Below are 20,872 nucleotides of genomic sequence, written 5' to 3' on the forward strand. Positions count from 1 at the left end.
CAGGCTCATCACAGGGGCTGATCGGCCACGCCAGGACCCAGCAAACGTATACCAGCTCGGGGCTGTTTGGGCATGACCGTTAGCCGCCTCCATGGCCACCGGCTCGCAGTGGGGCTGCTAAGGTGCAGTCTTGGCCAGCTCAGCCCGGGTCTTATTAGACAGAAGGCAGAGGAGAGGCAGAGGACAGAGCAGAGCTAAGGGGAGAAAAAGAAAACACCAAGGGTGGGGGGCAGCAGGGCTGGGAGTTAGTGGGAGCCAGGCCAGCTGGCGATGTCATTTGGGTCCCTCTCTCTGCCCTCGTCAGGGCAGCGGCTCAAGGGCAGATCCCTGGAGAAGGCGGCAGTGTAACCATGATGGGAAAGCCTGTTTCTTCCGTCCCTCCTGCCTCCCCACAAGCTCCCCGAAGGCTTTTTGTCAGGCCCCCAAAGGTAGCAGCGGGCAGAACAGCCCACCCCCCTCACCAATTAGTTTGCTCACCAATTAGGCCTCATTTTGGCCCATTGATTTCTGGCCCCACTTCTCTCGGTTAGCAGACGTGGGGTTAGCACCGTGCTGGGGCTCTCCTGGGGGACGGGGGGTTGTCCGGACTAGCCTAGACTCTCTGTTTGTCTCCCTTAGGCACCTTTTCCCACCCCTGGAATATTTTATAACCCTTTCTCTGCCGTCTCACTGTTCGGTTGACACTGCGAGCTGGTCAGCAGGGCCCCATGATCACAGCAGCTGCTAACTGAAGGAGAGTCATCCGCTGAATGTGCTGCTGGCCCCCTGCCCAGCCCAGTCAGCCCTGCCCAGCTCCTCCAGCCCTCGCTGACGATAGCATTAATTAGCCCGAGGATGCGCCCAAGTTTGTACAGGGCCGTGCGGCTTCCCCAGGCAAACCACAAACCAGGAAGCTCACTTCAATTGCCAAAATTAGCTCCCGAGGTGCAGCCTGGCACAGGGCAGAGCCACACCTGCCCTGACATACAACCCACAGCTCTGCTGGCTCACCGCGGGCCTGGCTGGCAGGTCGCTTCCTGCCCCACAGAGCGGGCGCACACAGGGTAATTTCACATACAAATGGCCAAATAAGCAAGGGGAGAAAGCCAAGCCACCTCCCATGTGTGGGAACTGTACGGCATGGGCTGAAGTGCACCATCTTTGTTAGGAGCTCAAGGGCAAGCAGGATTGCCAAGTGTCCCTGGGAGCGTGGGAGTTCTACAATGAAGTCCATTGGCACAGTAGACCAAGACTGGCAGTGTGGGCAGCAGCTGGAGGAGATCTAGGAGTTTTGATTGTAGGTTCTTGATACAGGCACAGAGGTTGAAGGACCTTATATAATCTTGGATGTAATCTCATAGGCCTGGCCACCAGAGGTTCCTCGAGACCAGACTGGCTTGAATTGGCCAAAACGGCCGCTGCTGGCGAATTGTGGCATAGTTTCAACACGTGAAACCTAGGTTGTTCCTCTGGAACATACACAAAAGCCTTGCAATAGAAGAGGCCATTCTGTAGTCGGATCTGGGGTGATTGGGTAACCGCATCATTCAGGGTCTGGAAGATCTAGGTCACAAATGCGTTGTTGGGGAGCAGATGGAGGACATCAGACTGCTGTCGATTGTCCTGTTGACAAAGTTGGGCCCCTTGACCATGGTGGCAGAGGGCTCTTCACCAGGTCTGAGATGTTAGCCTTTGCGGGACCGGGCATCTGCCCTGGGATGATAGGTTGCAACAAACCTGATGTGAGCAAAGAAGAGGGACCAGCAGATCTGGGGTTGGTTAAGGAGTCTGGCAGTCTATAGGTATTCCAAGTTCTTATGGTCCATCAGGACTTGAACTGGAATAGGGCTCCTTCTAGGAGGTGGCACCACTTCTCAGAGCCACCTTGGTATCCAGTAGTTCCTTGTCCCAAATATTGTAATTTTTCTCCACTGAGGACTGCTTCCAAGAATAAAAACCACAGGGGTAGAATTGGTTGCAGGGACTCATATGTAGAAATAATTCTGCACCTATGGCAAAGTTTGAGTCATTGGCCTTGATCATAAATGGTTCGGTTAAATCTGGGTGAATTTGGATAGGTCCCAAGGTGAATGCCCTCTTCAGTTGATCAAAGGCTAACTGAACCCCCATGGGTCAGGCAAACTGGCCCCCTTTCGCAGGAGCACTGTTATGGGTGGAATCAGGCTAGAGAATCCTTTAATAAATCACCTGTAAAACTTGGCAAATCCGAGAAATCACTGCCCTCCACCTACATCCTTGGGCGTGGCCTAGTCAAATATTGCCCCTGCCTTACAAAGGTCCATGTGAGTTCCTCAGGCCAGGGGAGGATCCCAAGAATTCCACCGTGTCCTTATTGAACTCGCATTTCTCAAGTTTTGAGCAGAGGTGGTTTTGGCGTCATCACTCTAAGACAGTGCAGACATGATGACTGTGGAGGTCCTGACTTTCAGAGAAAATGAGGATCTCATCCAGGTAAAGGACAACAAATTGGTCCAGTATGTCCCTAAAGATGTTGCCAGGGCATTGCACAATCCAAATGGCATGACCATGGCCATGCCTGGTATGGAAGATGGTCTTCCATTCGTCTCCTTCCTGGATCCTCACCAGGGTAGAAGTTCCACGGTGACCCAACTTTGTGAAGATCTTGGCAGGGCAGAGTCTTTCAAACAGCTCATTAATAAGCAGTACGTGGTACTGGTTTCAGATTGTAATCTTGTTCAACACTTGGAAGTCCATACAAGGCGAGAGGAACCACCATTCTTTGCAGCAAAGAAGACTGGGGCCCTGCTGGGGATATAGAGGGGCAAATTAACCCCTTCTGAAGGTTTTCCTTGGGACAGTTCCAGAAATGCCTGTAGTTTAGATTGTGAGAGGGAGTAAATGTGCCCAAAAGGAGCCTCGGCTCCTGGCGGGAGGTCAATGGGGTCCTCATAGCTGCAATGAGGCAGTAAGGTGTTGGCTTTCTTTTCACTGACCATGTCGGGATAGTGCTGATATTTAACAGGAATCCCTGGAGTTGTGGAGGAGGTCGTGGGGGTTGCCAGGGTCACCTTTGGATCCTCTCTTAGCAACTCTGAATTCTTTGGAGGACTGAGTAAGCTGCAGTGGGTTGCTGGGTCTGGTTTGGCTCTCAGGTAACAGCACTGCTGGCAAGACAGGGAACGAGAGCATATTGTGCCTGACCATCAGCAGATGTGCAGGTCGTAGGTGATGAGCCAGGGGATGCCAAGGACAACTGGTGAATGCAGTTCATGAATGAGCCCAAACAGAACTTCTCGGTGGCCTCAAAGGGCAGTTGCCTTGAAGGGAGCCATCTGGTAGGTGACTGCTCCCGACGAAAGGAGTGACCCCTCTATGGACTCCACTGACTGCGCTGCGGGGGGATATTGTCCCTGGGCAGACTCTGGATCCATGAAACTGCCTGAGGCATCCAAGTCCACCAGCACCTCTAGGCTGGTGTCGGGCACCACCAAGTTGACAAGTACTGGTGCGGGCTGCTGGAGAAAAGGGAAGGGCACCAGCCCAGCCCGCACCCCCGTATCAGGTCTAGGGCTTTACTTTCTCTGAGCCAGGTGCAGATCAGACCTTGGCGGGGCAGCTTGACGCAGTGTCCTGGTTCCCCACGGTATGGACATAGGTCCGATGCCCAGTGTCAATTCTTCTCCACATCCGAAAGGCCGGGCCGGAGCTGCTCCCCTTGCCTGGGTTCAGCGGTGGAGAAGGGACTGGTCATGGGGGCAGAGCGGGAGAACCGTCCTTTTTCTTGGCAACGTTCCATCCGGCACTCATCCATCTAGATGCACAGGTGGCCTGACACACCCACGCTGGATGGGGATCACACCCCTGCCAGTTCAGCTGTAATAGCCTCACTGGAAACCATCACGCCCTCTGCTCTGCCCTGCCCATGGTTAACCTTTGCAATGCTGAGTCCAGCGGGTGCAACGGGAGGTGCTGCTGCAGAGAGGGAGAGAAGAGAGCCCAGACATGGTGCCAGGCCTGGGAACCTGCTGGGGCAGGCAGCAAAGACTCCAGGGTTTAGGCTGCAGCCAGAGGTCAAGGCCGTGCCTGCTCTGTGCCGCCCTCATGCCAGCTGAGGGAGACCCGCTTGACCTGGCAGGGGTCCAGCCTGGGCTCAGCCAGCACCCACAAGTGAGGCCGATCCCACCAAAGCCTCAGTGCTGGACTTACTGAAGCCCAGCCCAGCTGGGAACGTGCCTGCCTGAGGGTCAGGCCGGACCCAAATCAGTGAGACCACTGGCTGTGGTTCCATCCGCGCCGGAAAGAGCCAGAGCCCTGGATGGGGTCATGCGCGTGGGCGGGTGGAACTGCCCCCCACCAGGCCTATCGCTCCCGAGCAAAGCAGAGATGGGTTAAGCAGGAGCCCAGTGCCAGTGCCTCTCGCTCCATCATGCGGGCAGCAGACTCCAGCAACCCCTGTGATGGGGCAAATGCCGCCCTCTCCTGGAGAGAACCCGAACTGCTGCATGAGGGCAAATGCTGCTCTCGCTCTCCCCATGCAGCTCCCTTAACCCCCCTCCTCCATAGGGGGCAGGGATGTGCCCCAAGAGCAGCAGGGGCCCCGTGGGGCTGACAGAGCAGGGAGATTCAGCTCCAGTACAAGTGGAGGGGAGTTCCCATGGCCCCCAGCCAGCGCAGGCCCTGGCTCGGGCCCCCTACTGCACCTCCAGCCCCACGAGTCCCAAACCGTCTGCAAAGGCCAGGAATGATCCCTGCAAGTGCTCGCCCCATAGTGGGCAGAGAGGGGCAGGGACTCAGGCAATGTCACACAACGAGGCAGGACACAGCTGACTGGGACCTAGGAATCCTGGCCCAACAGAGGATGCTCCCCACATAAGGAGGCCAGGAGGGGGGAGGGGGCCATGCCACGGCTGCTTGTTCGGAGCCCGCATGGCGTGGGGCCAGAGCCCTGGGGTGGCTCATCCCACGCCCCAGCCCCGGCTCTCACGCCGTCTCCTGTGCCAGGCGATAGTCGTACAGGCTGCCACGTTCCAGGAAGCTCCTGGCGTCAGGCGGCTGGCGCCGCTCCAGGGAGTCCCCAGTGTCAGCAGCCAGTCCAAAGCCACCCCCGCCAGGGGTCTGCAAGCGGAAGACGTCCTGCGGGGAGAGAAGGGGAGGGAGACGGTGAGAGGAGAAAGGGGCTGTCCCCAGACCCTGCCCAGACAGGAGCCCCAGAGAGGGGAATCAGACCAGGACAACCCAAGGAAAGTACCAGCCACACCACAGCACAGCTGTGCCAACCCCACCCCGCACCAGGAGAGCTGGGTAAACCAGCCCCTCCTACCCACCCCCCACCGGGACAGCCATGCCAACCCCACCCCGCACCGGGAGAGTCGGGTCAACCAGCCGCCCCCCACCCCTAGGACAGCCATGCCAGCCCTGCCCCCCACCAGGAGAGCCATGCCAACCAGCCAACCCGCCCCCCCACCACACTGGGAGAGCTGTGCCAGCCGGCCCCACCCCATCCCAGGACAGCCATGCCAACCAGCTCCCACTCCCACCCCCAGCCAAGCGGGGCGCTGGACTCTTACCCCGGGGAGCACTCGCACTGATGTCTTCCCCCCCAGGTTGATGGTTCGTCCATCTCTGCGGATCAGCAAGTTCAGCCCGGGGGAGCCAGAGTCCCCCCCTTCCCAGAAGAGAAAGGGGAGTCAGAGGGAGGGTCAAATTCGGGGTGACAGATGGGGGACACCACAAGAGGGTGTGGGGGTTTGACTGGGGGGTCAGAGGGAGGATCAAATGGGGATAGCACGAGGATCTGGGCCGTTCAGTGGGGACAGGCAGTGAAGGGGAGGGGAGGGGAGAGGAAGGGAGGGGGTGCCAGGTGGGGGGCCGGACCACGGCGGGTGCTCACCTTGCAGGCCGTAGGGGCGGAAGGCCCGGCGCTCGCTCAGCACCGACAGCACCATCTCCTCGCGGAAGAGCAGCTCGCGGATCACCCCGTCCCCGCCCCGGAACCGCCCGCTGCCCCCGCTGCCCTGGCACACCTCAAAGCAGCGCAGGATCACTGGGTACCTGGGGAGAAAGGCAGCGTCACTGGGGAAATGAGCGACCCCCCCCCCAGCAGGGCACCCTCCACCCCGTCCTGCTGCACACTGCCACTGCCCGAGCAGAGAGCAGGGAGACCCTGGGACCCACAGCCGGCTCAGCCCCCCCAGCAGAGGTTACAGGGACTGAGGACACTAAACCCTGAGAGCCCATCAGCTCGGTGGAGGCCCGTAAAAAGCTGGGGTTACCCCACAGGTCTTGGGTGTCCTGGCTGCTGCCACTCCCACACCAAGGGACCCCCCACTCCATCCAGTTCCCCCCCCACAAGGCCCTTCTCCCAGATTCCCTGCCCGTGTCCCTCAAGGAGGGCCCTAGCTAAGAGCCCTGCAAAGACAGGGTGCTCCCCATGGGGTCCCAGACCCACCGTTTCTCCAGGATCTCGGGGTCAGTGATGCGGGTGTTGGTCATGTGGGTGTGCACCCCGCTGCGCCCATGCCAGTGGGGCCCGGCCCCCACGCCGCCCGCCACTGTCTCATAGTACCCCACATGCTCGTTCCCAAATGTCACGTTGTTCATGCAGCCCTGGAGTGAGGGGATGAGAGATGGAGGGAGATCCAGCCCCGGGGATCCCGACAGGAGAGCCGGCCCCAGGGACCCAGACGGGACAGCATGACCAGCCTTGTGTCATGGAGTTTGAGGGAGTCAGAGCCCAGCACCCCCCACTTCTTGCGGTTCACTGTGGCTCTCAGCCAGCCAGTAACACAGAAGGTTTATTAGACGACAGGAACATGGTCTAACACAGAGCTTGTAGGTGCGGAGAACAGGACCCCCTCAGGCAGGTCCATCTGGGGGAGCAGGGAGCTTAGACCCCAGCCCTGGGGTTCCCTCCGTTTCCCCAGTCCACGTTGTCACGGCATCCCCAGGCGACGCTCTGGAGCTGCTCCCTATAAAGCCAGGCAGGACTCTGGGGAGTCTCCTCTCTGGGAGCAGCCTGTCTGTAGGACACACAGCTCACCCGGCTCCCCCCTTCCTGGGTCTGACCCTGGAGCATTCACCATCCTCTGCCCCTCCGTGCGCTTCCCACAGCGAGTCCGCCCAGGTGGGGTCCTGGGGAAGCCAGAGGGTCCTGCCCCCCAACTCCGCAGTCAGACGTGACTCTCAGCCAGCCAGTAAAACAGAAGGTTTATTAGACGACAGGAACACAGTCTAACATAGAGCTTGTAGGTACAGACAAAAGGACCCCTCAGTCAGGTCCTCCTTGGGGGGCAGGGAGGCCAGAGCCCCATCTGGCCTTCCCTCCATTTCTCCAGCCAGCTCCAAACTGAAACTCTCCAGCCCCTCCTCTGGCCTTTGTCTCTTTCCCAGGCCAGGAGGCCACCTGATCTCTCTGTTCTCCAACACCTTTAGTTGCCACCTTTGCAGGGGAGGGGCCCAGGCCACCAGTCGCTGGAGACAGGGTGTCGACCATTCTCTGTGCAGACACCATCACACCTGCCCTCTCGGGCTCTGCAACACTCACACACCCTTATCCCACCACCTAGATACTTAAGAAATGCATAGGGGAAACTGAGGCACCCACACAGTATTCAGAGAAAACATTAAGAACATTCCCACTTCGTCACATCTCTCCCCCCTTTGAGACCGAACTGAGCAGGGTCACTTTAGCCAGTGACCTGGGGAAGTTCGAAGCCACCAACATTCCCATGGATGCCCCAGCATCTCTCCCATTCCTTAGTGGGAGTTGCACCAGGTCCTTCCAGTTTCACGCCCTCCCTTAGGTTGGGGGTCGTCAATAGCTCTCGCATGCCGCATGTGGGCAGGTTTATGCAGCCCGTGCCCTTTTGCCACCCCAAAACCCCCGAGGGTCAAACTGGGATTGGGTCTTCTCCCAGCCACTCGGCATCAGCCCTTTCATTGGATGCAGCCGCGTTGGGGCAGAGGGGTCAGTGTACAGAGCAAAGCACCACCCAATAGATACGGCTGCAGCTTTCCAAGGGCCTGCCCCACCGCCAGGCATTTCTTCTCGATGGCCGCATAATTCTGCTCCCGGGGCAGCAGCTTGCTCCGGTACCCGATGGGGTGTCTCTCCCCTGTAGCATCGGCTTGCATCACCACCGTGCCCAGCCCTGTGTCTGAGGTGTCGGTGACACTGAAAAGGCCTTGGCAAACTCCGGGTTTACCAGATTTACCGGGCCCTGGATTAGAGCCTCTGGCACTGCTCGGTCCTGACCACCTAGTCTGGCTTCCCCTTCTTACACAGCTCAGTGATGGGGGCAGCTGAGGAGCTAAAGTGGGGTACAAACCCCGGTAGTACCCCGCCATCCCGATAAAGGCCTGGACCTGTTTCTTGGTCTGGGGGAAAAAAGAAAAGGAGTACTTGTGGCACCTTAGAGACTAACAAATTTATTTGAGCAACAGCCCATGGGCCTCACCCGTGGGGTGGGTCCCCAAGGAAGACGGGTCGATCAGGTTTTGTGGGGACTATCGGAAGCTTAATGCCATCACCATGCCCGATGCCTACCCCAAGCCTAGGCCGGTAAAATACTAGACAAGCTGGGAGGGCTCGTTACCTCTCTACTATGGATCTCACCAAGGGCGACTGGCAGGTGCCTTTGGACCCAGATGCCAGGTTGAAATCTGCCTTCACCAGCCCTTTGGGGCTCTCTGAGTTCCTGGTCCTGCCTTTCAACCTCGGGGGGGGGGTGGGGTGTTGGCCAGCCCCCAGCACCGGGTGGATCAGCTACTGAGCAGGATGGAGAACTTGGCCCTGGTGTCCATTGATGATATCTGTGTCTCTAGCCAGACCTGGGAGGAACACGTGTCCCAGGTGAAGAGGGGGCTGGGTCACCCCAAGGAGGCAGGACTGATGTTAAAAGCTGGAAAGTGCAAGGTGGGGATGGCAGAGGTGTCATACCCGGGCCACAAGGTGGGGAGCGGCTGCCCTAGCCCAGAGCTGGCCACAGTCAAGATGGGGGCTCTTAAGCAAAAGAGCCTGAATTGCAGCCCTCCAAACTGAAGCGTTGGGAGAAGACCCGATCCCAGTTTGAACCCCAGGGGTATTGGGGTGGCAAAAGGGCACGGGCCGCATAAACCTTCCCACATGCGGCATGCGAGTGCCATCAAGCACACCCGACCTAAGGGAGGGCGTGAAATTGGAAGGGCCTGGTGCAACTCCCACCAAGGAATGGGAGAGATGCTGGGGCATCCATGGGTTACTGGCTAAAGTGAGCTGACTCAGTTCGGTCTCGAAGGGGGGAGAGATGTGACGAAGTGGGAATATTCTTAATGTTTTCTCTGAATACTTTGTGGGTGCCTCAGTTTCCCCTATGCAGTTCTTAAGTATCTAGGTGGGGGGATAAGGGGGTGTGATTGTTGCAGAGCCCGAGAGGGCCAGTGGGATGGTGTCTGCACAGAGAATGGTCGACACCCTGTCTCCTGGCAACTGATGGTCTGGGCCCCTTCCCTGCAAAGGTGCCAACTAAAGGTGTTGGAGAACAGAGAGATCAGGTGGCCTCCTGGCCTGGGAAAGGGAGAAAGGCCAGAGGAGGGGCTGGAGAGTTTCAGTTTGGAGCTGGCTGGGGAAATGGAGAGAGGCCCAGATGGGGCTCTGTCCTCCCTGCCCCCCAAGATGGACCTGACTGAGGGGTCCTGTTCTCTGTACCTACAAGCTCTGTGTTAGACTGTGTTCCAGTCGTCTAATAAACCTTCTCTTTTACTGGTTGGCTGAGAGTCACGTCTGACTGCGGAGTTGGGGTGCGGGACCCTCTGGCTGCCCCAGGACCCCAGCTGGGCGGACTGGCTGTGGGAAGCAAACGGTGGGGCAGAGGATGCTGGATGCTCCGAGGTCAGACCCAGGAAGGGGGAGCCGGGGGAGCTGTGTGTCCTGCAGACAGGCTGCTCCCAGACAGGAGACTCCCCCAGAGTCCTGCCTAGCTTTGTAGGGAGCAGCTCCAGAGTATCGCCTGGGGACTCCGTGACAAGACTGTCTCAGTAAAACTCCCCTGCGACATCCCCAGGTCAATCCTCCCCACTCCCTGCTCCGTCACATCTTGTGCCAGCCAGCCCCCTGCCTTGGGGTCCCGGTCCAGAGGAGAGGCAGTCCCAGCCACGTACTAGGCCCTGGCCCAGCCCCAGCCAGGTCAGTTGGAGGAGGGCGAGCCCAGCCCAAGGGATACCCAGCCCCATCCTGCAGGATGCCTCCAGCTGCCTGGGCTGTTCAACAAGGAACTCCCCTCGGCTGGGCACAGCTGCCAAACTGCCCGTGCCCGACGCCCACAGGCTGGAGGAATCGCCATACCCCACTGCTTCCGTGCCCCTGTCCTAGCCCCAGCCAGGGAGAGCCGCAGGGCCCAGCTCCACAGCCGCCCCTCTCAAGCCCCACACAGGGCGTGCTGCCCCCCCAAGCTCTCACCTGGGAGGCGGCGCAGACCCCAAAGGCCCTGAAGATCACGTCCACCAACCTCTGTGAGGTCAGCACGTTGCCCCCCACCACGGCAGCCTCCGGGGACGGGTCCAGGATGGAGCCCTTGGGAATGAGAACCTGCACCGGGGCCAGACAGCCCTGCCATGGGAGAGAGGGCGTCAGGCTGCCCTGAGCACCCCCACCCCTCTGCCCTCCGCCGAGCTGGGGCTGAACCCACCGCTCCAGGCAAGTGCACAGCTGCAGGGGGCACAGAGAGGGCCTACAACTCCCAGCGCGCCCTGTGCCAGCCCCAGCCCCGGCACCACCCAGACACCGCAGCTCCCAGCACGCCCTGTGCCAGCCCCAGCCCCGGCACCACCGAGACACCGCAGCTCCCAGCACGCCCTGTGCCAGCCCCAGCCCCGGCACCACCCAGACACCGCAGCTCCCAGCACGCCCTGTGCCAGCCCCAGCCCCGGCACCACCGAGACACCGCAGCTCCCAGCGCACCGTGTGCCAGCCCCAGCCCCGGCAATACCCAGAGACCGCAGCTCCCAGCGCACCCTGTGCCAGCCCCAGCCCCGGCACAGGCAACACCCAGAGAACGCAGCTCCCAGAGTGCTGTGTGCCAGCCCCAGCCCTGACCCCACCCAGACACTGCAGCTCCCAGCGCACCGTGCGCCAGCCCCAGCCCCGGCACCACCCAGACACCGCAGCTCGCAGCACGCCCTGTGCCAGCCCCAGCCCTGGCAACACCCAGACACCGCAGCTCGCAGCGCACCATGTGCCAGCCCCAGGCCTGGTGCCACCCAGAGACCACAGCTCCCAGCCCTGCTGTACCCTATCCTGCGGCACCCCATCTCATTCAAGGAGGAGCAGTGCATGCGGGGGCCTGAGGCCGCCATGGGTATCCGCTTTGCACTCAGGCTAGGGACCGCTGCACTCTTCTGTGTGTCAGGTCCTTGGGATCCCTGGCATGGAGGCACAGACTGGGGGGAGGGCCCCAGCGGGTGGAACAAGCAGATGCCCTGGCTCCCCCCTGCTCCTGCACATGCCCCCCAACACTCTCCGTTCTGCCCTGCAGACCCCTCCTGGGGTCCCACCTGGTTGAGCGGGATGTCCTGGGCCACCATACAGCGCAGGCAGTAGATCAGTGCCGAGAGGGTGATGGCGCGGGGCGCGTTGCAGTTCCCATGCACCTCGGGGCCAGAGCCGGAGAAATCAAACACAGCACTGCCCTGTGGAGAGCCAGGCTCAGAACGGGGCTCCAGGCACCCCGCCCCCCAGATAGGGGTCAGCCCAGCAGTCTGGCCCCCCGGCACTCCAACCTGGGTCAGCCCAGCACCCACTCCCCCCACTCTGGGGTCAGCCCAGAAGCCTGGCCCCCCTTCATTCCAGCCCCTCTACCCCCATTCTGGGTCACCCCAGCACCCACCTCCCCCATCAGAGTTGCCCCAACATCATAGCTCCTCCCCCACAGATTCACCCCCCCTGGAGTCACCTCCAGCCCCATTCCTGCTCACCCATCAGATGGGAGTTTACCTCTGCCACTGGGTCCCCCACCTTTGGGTTAATTCTCCTCCCGCCAGCTGGATCCCCCCAACCCTCTCATCCTCCTGCTACCCCACCCCAAGTTCCTCCCATGCAGATCCCCCGACATCAGCCCTGGCCCGCAGCAGAGGGGCCTGGCTCACCTCCTGTGGGTCCACCTCCACCTTCAACCGGATGGGGGAGCCGTCGTCCATGTGATCCTGCGCCTGCACCACTATGGGGTGTGTTGCCCCCCCACAGCGAGCAGCGAAGTCCTTCAGCATGTCCCGCACCGCCACCTCTGCATTAGCCTGTGGGGCGGGGCAGAGCAGGGCAGTGAGGCGGGGGGGTGGGCTGCCCTAGGGCCGGGCACAGCTGGGAACAGGATGTGGAGGGCAGGGGAGCCCGGGGTCCTGCTGCTTTGCACAGAGATCGGGCACACCAGCCCCAGGACCCCAGGCCAGGCCAGGCCAGGCCCCTCTCCGGCGGCCCTGCCCCTCCCCGCTTACCTGGATGTGGGCCATGTAGGCCTGCACCACCTCCAGCCCGTACAGGCCAATCAGCTCGCTCACCAGCTGGATCCCCTTCTGATTGGCCGCCACCTGCGCCCGCAGGTCCGACAGGTTGTCCTGGAGCTTGCGGGTGCCACTGCAGCCTGGGATGTGTCCGGGAGCCATCAGGGCCTCGCTCACAGCTGCTGAGAAGAAGGGCAGGTGTGAGCGGGTCCGTGGAGATGGGGCCAGCATGCACCACGGGCTGCACTGCATGCTGGGATATTCATGACCCCGGGGCACACGGGCTCCCAGGGTCCTGACGGGGCAGGACAGTGCGATCGGGGGGGGGCAAGATCTCCCCAATCCCCAGCCTGGGGCACTGGGGGAGGCAAACACCCAATGAACAAATCCTGCGCCCCCCGCAGGGCTCAGAGACCGAGCCCACTCACCCGGCTGGCGCAGCAGGGGAGCTCATGCCAGAGTCAGGAGGATGGCTCCCCTGGGGCCAGAGCGTAGGGATCTCTTCGGGGGTCTCCCATCCACATGCGGATCTAGCCCAAGACTGCTTAGCTGCTCCCCCTAGCTCATTCATGGAGCCCCCATCCTGGCCCCAGCAGACTCACCCTCCTCCTGGAAGACTCCATCCTTCACCAGCTTAAAGGAGACGAAGACGGCTCCTTCCTCCTGCAGCGCCTTGGAGTGCGGGGGCATGGAGCCGGGCGTGATGCCCCCAATGTCCGCATGATGCCCGCGGCTGGCTACGAAGAACACGGGCCTTGGCACCCCTGGCCAGAACACCTGGGAGGGGAGAGCAGCTGGAATCGGGGCCAGGGACCCACGTGCCCTGCAGGGGCTCAGGGCAGGGCACTGCACGGTGTGGGGCAACCTCGACCCGCTGCCCCTGCCTTTGGCCTACCCGCTGCCCTGAGTCACCAGCCTGACAGCCCTGCTTGGCCTCTGCCCTCTCCGCTGAGGCCACAGTGCCCTGGGTGCTTGGCATCTCTGGGGTGGGGACAATTGCCTGCTCAGGAATGGGCTGAGACCCATAAACTCATGTCACACATGGGCCCCAGGGCTGCCCCCCAAAGAATGGCTTCTGGCTGGATCTGACATGGGGAGCTGCAGCCCAGAGGCACCAGCTGCCCCTTGCCTGCGCCCTGCTGGTGGTACTCACGGGTGTGATGACAGTCAGGTCTGGGAGGTGGCTGCCCCCTGCACATGGGTGGTTGCTGAGGATCACGTCACCCTCGTTCAGGTCAGCCCCGAGGTTCCGGATCTGAAACGGCACCAAGAGCGGTGCTCAGGGGCGGCCCAGGGGGCTGGCTAGCCCCGGGGGAGCCGCAGGCCCTGCCCACAAAGCACAGAGCAAGGGCGCAGGGGAATGCCAAAGAGGTGTGCCGGGGTTGCACTTACCTGGAACTGGACGGTCTCCTGCATGGCCCCCAGGTGCACCGGGATGTGGGGAGCATTGGACACCAGCCCCCCGTCCGGCCCAAAGAGGGCGCACGAGAAGTCAAGCCGCTCTTTGATATTGGTGGAAATGGCCGTTCTCTGCAGGATCCGGCCCATCTGCTCTGCAGGGCGAGATGAAGCGAATGCTACCAACCCCGAGGAGGGAGCCGTTCCATAGGAACCCCCAGCCCCAAGGGCACCCTCCCCCCCAGCCATGCAACTCCCCTTCCCAGAACCTAGGCAGCTCAGCAGACCGGGCAGAGTCCCCCTCCATCCTTGGCTCCAGCTGGCGTCACGGGTCCGTCTCTCCCCCACTTCCCCAGCACCAACCTGTCTGCACTTTGCCTCAGTGCCACACACTCTCTGTGCAAGAGCCTTCTTCACCGCAGCTACATTGCCTCTAGGCCTCTGTATCATGGACCCGGCAGCTCCTCCCAAACCTCAGCCACAAACGCTTCTCCTCCCTGTCCTACATGCCTCTTGGAGCCCCACGCCCCCTGACTGAACTGGGGCGGCCCTTGGGTGACAGTTTGTTTAAAAGATGCTGTGTGAAAGGCTGCTGCCTCTGGGGTGGGGCACAGAAGGGCTGGGTAACAGCCAGACAGCAGGGCTCTTCAGCAGCTTGGGACAGGTTGTGAAGGAGAGTCTGTGCTCCAGCTGAAGTGCCAGGGGGAATTTGGAGAGGCAGAAGGAGCTCCACCTGATTAGAATGGGGCCAGGTCAGTGGGGTTAACACCCCAACTCTGGGGTACGTGTGCCAGAGACCCTAGCAACACTTCCAGCCGCGTAGCGCCCCCTAGCGCTGCACTGGGGTCAGCCCCAACTGCAAGGGGACCGTGTCCCCTACTGGGCCCACATGCTGGTCCCGGCAGCTTCTGGCATCCTGGGAAGTCTCCCATCCAAGCACTGCCCTGCCCTGCCCTGCCCAGTCCCCCTGGCTTGTGGGATGGGCCCAGCTGAGAGCACTGAACGTGGGGATTTTCTGTAGTATTTTTATGAAGCCTAAATGTGGCTCAGTTTCCTCTATATGGCAACCGTCATGGGGGAGGGGAGAAAAGGGCTGTTTTGTCTGAAATGGTGATTGGGCTGGGGAGGCCTAGTGGCCGGAGCCAGACTCAGGCATCGGACTGGGCTGGGTGTGAGAGCAGGGCTGGAGCAGGGCTGGGAACAGGGTGGGCCTGGGCCCAAGGGCAGGGCTGGAGCAGGCTAAGGCTGGGGGGCTCTGTTGTCACTGTCGGGCAGGAGAGAGTTCCAAGCCCTGGAGTCATGCTGAGCAGATTGAGCTGCTGCTCCTCCCGTGGGGCTTATATTCCAGCCCTGGGAGTCACAGCCCAGCTCCTGACTTGTGGGCTGGCTGGCACCTGGACCGGGACCGGGAGTGACTCCTCACCTCCCATGTGCTCTCAGGGCGTGCTGAGGCCGGGGTAGGAATGGTGCCCAGCTGTCTGAGCCGGGAGGGGTCACTGGAAAGGACTGGTCCAGCCGACCCCAAAGCAGTGAACAATGGCAAAGCCTGCAACAGGACATTGACACCTGGCACTCAAGGCCTAGGGGGAGAGGGGTTTCCCCACCACTCTGCAGGGAGGCTGAGCAAAGACCCCCCAGCTGGAGGACACAGGTCAGGGGAGAAGGGGGGGGAGTAGGCTGCTGGAGGGAGTCGGGGCTCTCACCTGGGAACTGCCCAAGGAGATCAGACTGAGAGCTTGTCTACACTTAAAGCATGAGCCGTGCTGCTCTAGCATGTCAGTGTAGACACCACCTACCCCCGGGAGGGGTTCTTCGCTTGGCGTAGCTAATCCACCTCCCTGAGAGACGGCAGCTGGGTCGACAGAAGAATTCTTCCATCGATCTAGCGCTGTCTACACGGGCTGTCTTAATTACGCCATGCAGGGGGAGGGATTTTTCACACACCTGACTAACGTTTTTAAACCGACCTAATTTTCTGGTGTCGACCAGGCCTGAGCGAGAGACAGCCTGAACATGGAACTCACGGCAGCTCAGCCTGGCTCTGGGCTAACCAGCAGGGACTTGGAGTGTGCTTTAACCAGTCACACAAGTGAAATGCCTGCAAGCATCATGGATATTTTTTACAAACACCATAATAGAGGCTCAAACTACATGTATACCCCACAGGAGAAAACAAAAAGAAGTAAGGGGACCAAAGAAATGCCACCATGGCTAAACCAGAGAGTAAAAGAGGTGGGTAGAGACAAAATGACAGCTTTTAAAATTTCCTGCTGAGGAAAACAGAGAGGAGCATAAATTGTGGTAAGTTGTGTGCAGAAGTATGATTAGGCAGGCCAAAAAAGAATTTGAAGACACAAAAACTAACAGCAACATTTCTCTAAGTACATCAAGAGGCAGGAAGCCTGCCAAACAACCAGTGGGGCCACTGGATGATCGAGATGCTAAAGGAGCACCCAAGGATGATAAGGCCATTGCAGAGAAGCTACATGAATTCTTTGCATCGGTCTTCATGGCTGAGGATGTGAGGGAGATTCCCAAACCTGAGTCAGTCTTTTTAGGTGACAAATCTGAGGAACTGTCCCAGATTGAGGTGTCATAAGAGGAGGTTTTGGAACAAACTGATAAACTAAACAGTAATAAATCACCAGGACCAGATGGGATTCACCCAAGAGTTCTGAAGGAACTTAAATGTGAAATTGCAGAACTACTAACTGTGGTCTGTAACCTATCATTTCAATCAGCTTCTGTTCCAGATGACTGGAGGGTAGCTAATATGACACCCATTTTTTAAAAAAGGCTCCAGAGGTGATTCCAGCAATTACAGGCCAGTAAGCCTGACTTCAGTACCAGGTAAATTGATTGAAACTATGGTAAAGAACAGAATTATCAGACACACACATGAACACGATTTGTTGGGGAAGCGTCAACCTGGCATTTTTAAAGGGAAATCCTGCCTCCCCAATCTACTAGAATTCTTTGAGGTGTCAACAAATATGTGGATAAGGGGGATCCAGTGGACATAGCGTACTTGGACTTTGAGAAAGCCTTTGACAAGGTCCCTCACCAAAGGCTCTTAAGCAAAGTAAGCTGTCATGGGATAAGAGGAAAGGTCCTCTCATCGATCAGTAACTATTAAAAGATAAGAAACAAAGGGTAGAAATAAACGGTCAGTTTTCATAGAGGAGAGAGGTAAATATCAGGGTCCCCCAAGGATCTATACTGGGACCTGTGCTGTTCAACATATTCATAACTGGTCCGGAAAAAGGGTAAACAGTGAGGTGGCAAAGTTTGCAGATAACATTAAATTAATCAAGATAGTTAAGTCCCAGGCAGACTGCGAAGAGTTACTGCGACGTTATTGATATAACCTGAGACCATATAAATCATTTTTGCAACCACCGTTATATATTTGCAGCAATATTGTACAAAGATTGTCGTATATGGTGTCTATGGAAAGGTTATGGTTTGCTGATCATGATTATGGTGTCTGTATGCAGGCATCATTTCTGTAGTTAAAGTTATGAATATTAGCTCTGTACTGGTATCTCAATGTGTTTTGTTTCCAAGAAGCCTTCCTAAAGCATTTGGTCAGCTTCTTGAAAGGAATTTGCAAGTTAAGAGCCCAATCAAGAAACACTTAACTGACAAGAGACCTTGGGAGACTCCAATCCACACAAGAAATCTTCCCGGAGACGTTCAAGATAGTATGTGGGCAATAAGAAAAGGAGTACTTGTGGCACCTTAGAGACTAACCAATTTATTAGAGCATAAGCTTTCGTGAGCTACAGCTCACTTCATCGGAGCATTTGGTGGAAAAAACAGAGGAGAGATTTATATACACACACACACAGAGAACATGAAACAATGGGTTTATCATACACACTGTAAGGAGAGTGATCACTTAAGATAAGCCATCACCAGCAGCAGGGGGGGGAAAGGAGGAAAACCTTTCATGGTGACAAGCAAGGTAGGCTATTTCCAGCAGTTAACAAGAATATCTGAGGAACAGTGGGAGGTGGGGTGGGGGGGGAGAAATAACATGGGGAAATAGTTTTACTTTATGTAATGACAGGTTTCAGAGCAGCAGCCGTGTTAGTCTGTATTCGCAAAAAGAAAAGGAGTACTTGTGGCACCTTAGAGACTAACAAATTTATTAGAGCATAAGCTTTCGTGAGCTATAGAATATCTATTCTTGTTAACTGCTGGAATTAGCCTACCTTGCTTGTCACCATGAAAGGTTTTCCTCCTTCCCCCCCCTGCTGCTGGTGATGGCTTATCTTAAGTGATCACTCTCCTTACAGTGTGTATGATAAGCCCATTGTTTCATGTTCTCTGTGTGTGTATATAAATCTCTCCTCTGTTTTTTCCACCAAATGCATCCGATGAAGTGAGCTGTAGCTCACGAAAGCTTATGCTGTAATAAATTTGTTAGTCTCTAAGGTGCCACAAGTACTCCTTTTCACTTTGTGTAATGACTCATCCATTCCCAGTTTCTATTCAAGCCTAAGTTAATTGTATACAGTTTGCAAATTAATTCCAATTCAGCAGTCTCTTGTTGAAGTCTGTTTTTTAAGTTTTTTTTGTTGAAGAATTGCCACTTTTAGATCTGTAATTGAGTGACCAAAGAGATTGAAGTGTTCTCTGACTGGTTTTTGAATGTTATAATTCTTGACGTCTGATTTGTGTCCATTTATTCTTTTGCGTAGAGACTGTCCAGTTTGGCCAATGTACATGGCAGAGGGGCATTGCTGGCACATGATGGCATATATCACATTGGTAGATGCGCAGATGAACGAGCCTCTGATAGTGTGGCTGATGTGATTAGGCCCTATGATGGTGTCCCCTGAATAGATATGTGGACAGAGTTGGCAACGGGCTTTGTTGCAAGGATAGGTTCCTGGGTTAGTGGTTCTGTTGTGTGGTGTGTGGTTGCTGGTGAGTATTTGCTTCAGACTGGGGGGCTGTCTGTAAGCAAGGACTGGCCTCAGATATTCTTGTTAACTGCTGGAAATAGCCTACCTTGCTTGTCACCATGAAAGGTTTTCCTCCCCCCCCCCCCCCCCCGCTGCTGGTGATGGCTTATCTTAAGTGATCACTCTCCTTACAGTTTTCAGAGTAGCAGCCGTGTTAGTCTGTATTCACAAAAAGAAAAGGAGGACTTGTGGCACCTTAGAGACTAACAAATTTATTAGAGCATAAGCTTTTGAGCTGTAGCTCACGAAAGCTTATGCTCTAATAAATTTGTTAGTCTCTAAGGTGCCACAAGTACTCCTTTTCTTTTTTCTCCTTACAGTGTGTATGATAAGCCCATTGTTTCATGTTCTCTGTGTGTGTATATCAATCTCCCCTCTGTTTTTTCCACCAAATGCATCCAATGAAGTGAGCTGTAGCTCACGAAAACTTATGCTCTAATAAATGTGTTAGTCTCTAAGGTGCCAGAAGTCCTCCTTTTCTTTTTGTGAATACAGACTAACACGGCTGCTACTCTGAAACCTGTCATGTGGGCAATGGCTCTCATCTGTATCTTTTTCCTTCTATGAATAAACCTTTACATTTTAGATTCTAAAGGATTGGCAACAGCGTGATTTGTGGGTAAGATCTGATTTGTATATTGACCTGGGTCTGGGGCTTGGTCCTTTGGGATCAAGAGAACCTTTTTTCTTTTACTGGGGTATTAGTTTTCATAACCATTTGTCCCCATAACAAATGGCGCTGGTGATGATACTGGGAAACTGGAGCGTCTAAGGCAGGGGTCGGCAACCTATGGCACGTGTGCCAAAGACGGCATGCAAGCCGATTTTTAATGGCACGCTGCTGCCTGCCGGGTCCCAGCCGCCGGCCCTGCTCAGCTCGCTGCCAAACCCAGGCCGGGATCCCGGTAGGCAGCAGCGAGCCATTAAAAATCCTGCCCGCCCCGGCCCGCTCTTCTCCGCCCCCCCGCAGGGTGAAGATGCTTGGTCCTGTGGGCTGCTGCTGCAGGGCAGGCGAGCTCTCCCCTCCTCCGCCTTTCCCCCAGCCTGCTGGATCCTGCCCCTCCTCTGCTCCCTCCCTGCCGCAGATCAGGAAGCCTAGCTGCAGCTGCGCTCACTTCTCTGGGGAGGAGGCAGAGAAGAGGTGGGGACTGGGCCTTGGGGAAGGGGGTGGAATCGGCATATCCCCTCCAGCCCCGTGCCATGAGCCGTTCAGGGCAAGGGGCTGGGTGCACCCCCATGACCCCGGCCCACACCCCAAGCCCTCTGCCCTGACCCCTGCACCCCCCTCACACACACCCAGCCCTCTGCCCTGACCCCTGCACCCTCCGCACACACCCCCAGCCCCCTGCCCTGACTCCTGCACCCCCCACACATACCCAGCCCTGACTCCAACACCCCATGTCCTGGCTCTTCCACCCCCCACATCCCACCCCCACCCCTCACACCTGCACCACCACCCCACCTCCCCACATTCCCACCCTCATCCCTCGCACCAAATGGGAGCTGCCCAGGTAAGCGCTCCACACCCAAACCTCCTGCCCCAACCCTGAGCCCCCTCCATCATTCTAGCTCCTGGCCAGACCCTACACTCCAACCCCCAGCCTGCTCCTTCACCCCCCAGCCCTGAGCTCAGTGCACTCCCACCCTCAGCTCAGTGCAGAGAGAGAGGAAGACAATGGGCTAGAACCAGGGAGAAGGGAGGTACCCACTCTATGTGGGCAGGGCCGGGATCCCAGACCGGCTGTGGGCTAAGCAGGGCCGGCAGCTGGGACCCTGGCTGGCAGGAGCCGGCGGACAGAACCCCAGATCGGCAGCGGGCTGAGCCGCTCAGCGCACTGCCAGTCTGGGGTCCTGGCCGCTGGCCCCGCTCAGCCCGCTGCCGGTCTGGGGTTCTGGCTGCCAGCCCCTTGCCAGCCGGGGTCCCAGCCCAGGCCCCACTCAGCCCGCTGCCAGCCTAGGTGAACAGAACCCCAGGCTGGCAGCGGGCTGAGAGGGCCGGTGGCGTAAGATCAGCATTTTAATTTAATTTTAAATGAAGCTTCATAAACATTTTGAAAACCTTGTTTATG

The 20,872-nt window shown here is 57.8% G+C and overlaps 1 protein-coding gene across 1 annotated transcript in view; it reads right to left on the bottom strand.

Moving 5' to 3' along the window:
• Positions 1 to 4,649: 4,649 nt before the first annotated feature.
• Positions 4,650 to 20,872, bottom strand: part of OPLAH (5-oxoprolinase, ATP-hydrolysing) — a 35,284-nt gene continuing 19,061 nt past the window's right edge. The window contains exons 16-26 of the mRNA XM_038393430.2: positions 13,825 to 13,985; positions 13,586 to 13,687; positions 13,035 to 13,209; positions 12,427 to 12,611; positions 12,082 to 12,228; positions 11,491 to 11,625; positions 10,397 to 10,546; positions 6,410 to 6,567; positions 5,852 to 6,012; positions 5,529 to 5,626; positions 4,650 to 5,094 (exon numbers count right to left, since the gene is read on the bottom strand). Coding sequence (XP_038249358.1) covers positions 4,942 to 5,094; positions 5,529 to 5,626; positions 5,852 to 6,012; positions 6,410 to 6,567; positions 10,397 to 10,546; positions 11,491 to 11,625; positions 12,082 to 12,228; positions 12,427 to 12,611; positions 13,035 to 13,209; positions 13,586 to 13,687; positions 13,825 to 13,985 — 1,625 coding nt within the window. The 3' untranslated portion in view covers positions 4,650 to 4,941. The remainder of the gene's footprint in view (positions 5,095 to 5,528; positions 5,627 to 5,851; positions 6,013 to 6,409; positions 6,568 to 10,396; positions 10,547 to 11,490; positions 11,626 to 12,081; positions 12,229 to 12,426; positions 12,612 to 13,034; positions 13,210 to 13,585; positions 13,688 to 13,824; positions 13,986 to 20,872) is intronic.

The sequence above is a fragment of the Dermochelys coriacea genome, chromosome 2 (assembly GCF_009764565.3).
Source record: "Dermochelys coriacea isolate rDerCor1 chromosome 2, rDerCor1.pri.v4, whole genome shotgun sequence".
NCBI lineage: Eukaryota > Metazoa > Chordata > Testudines > Dermochelyidae > Dermochelys > Dermochelys coriacea.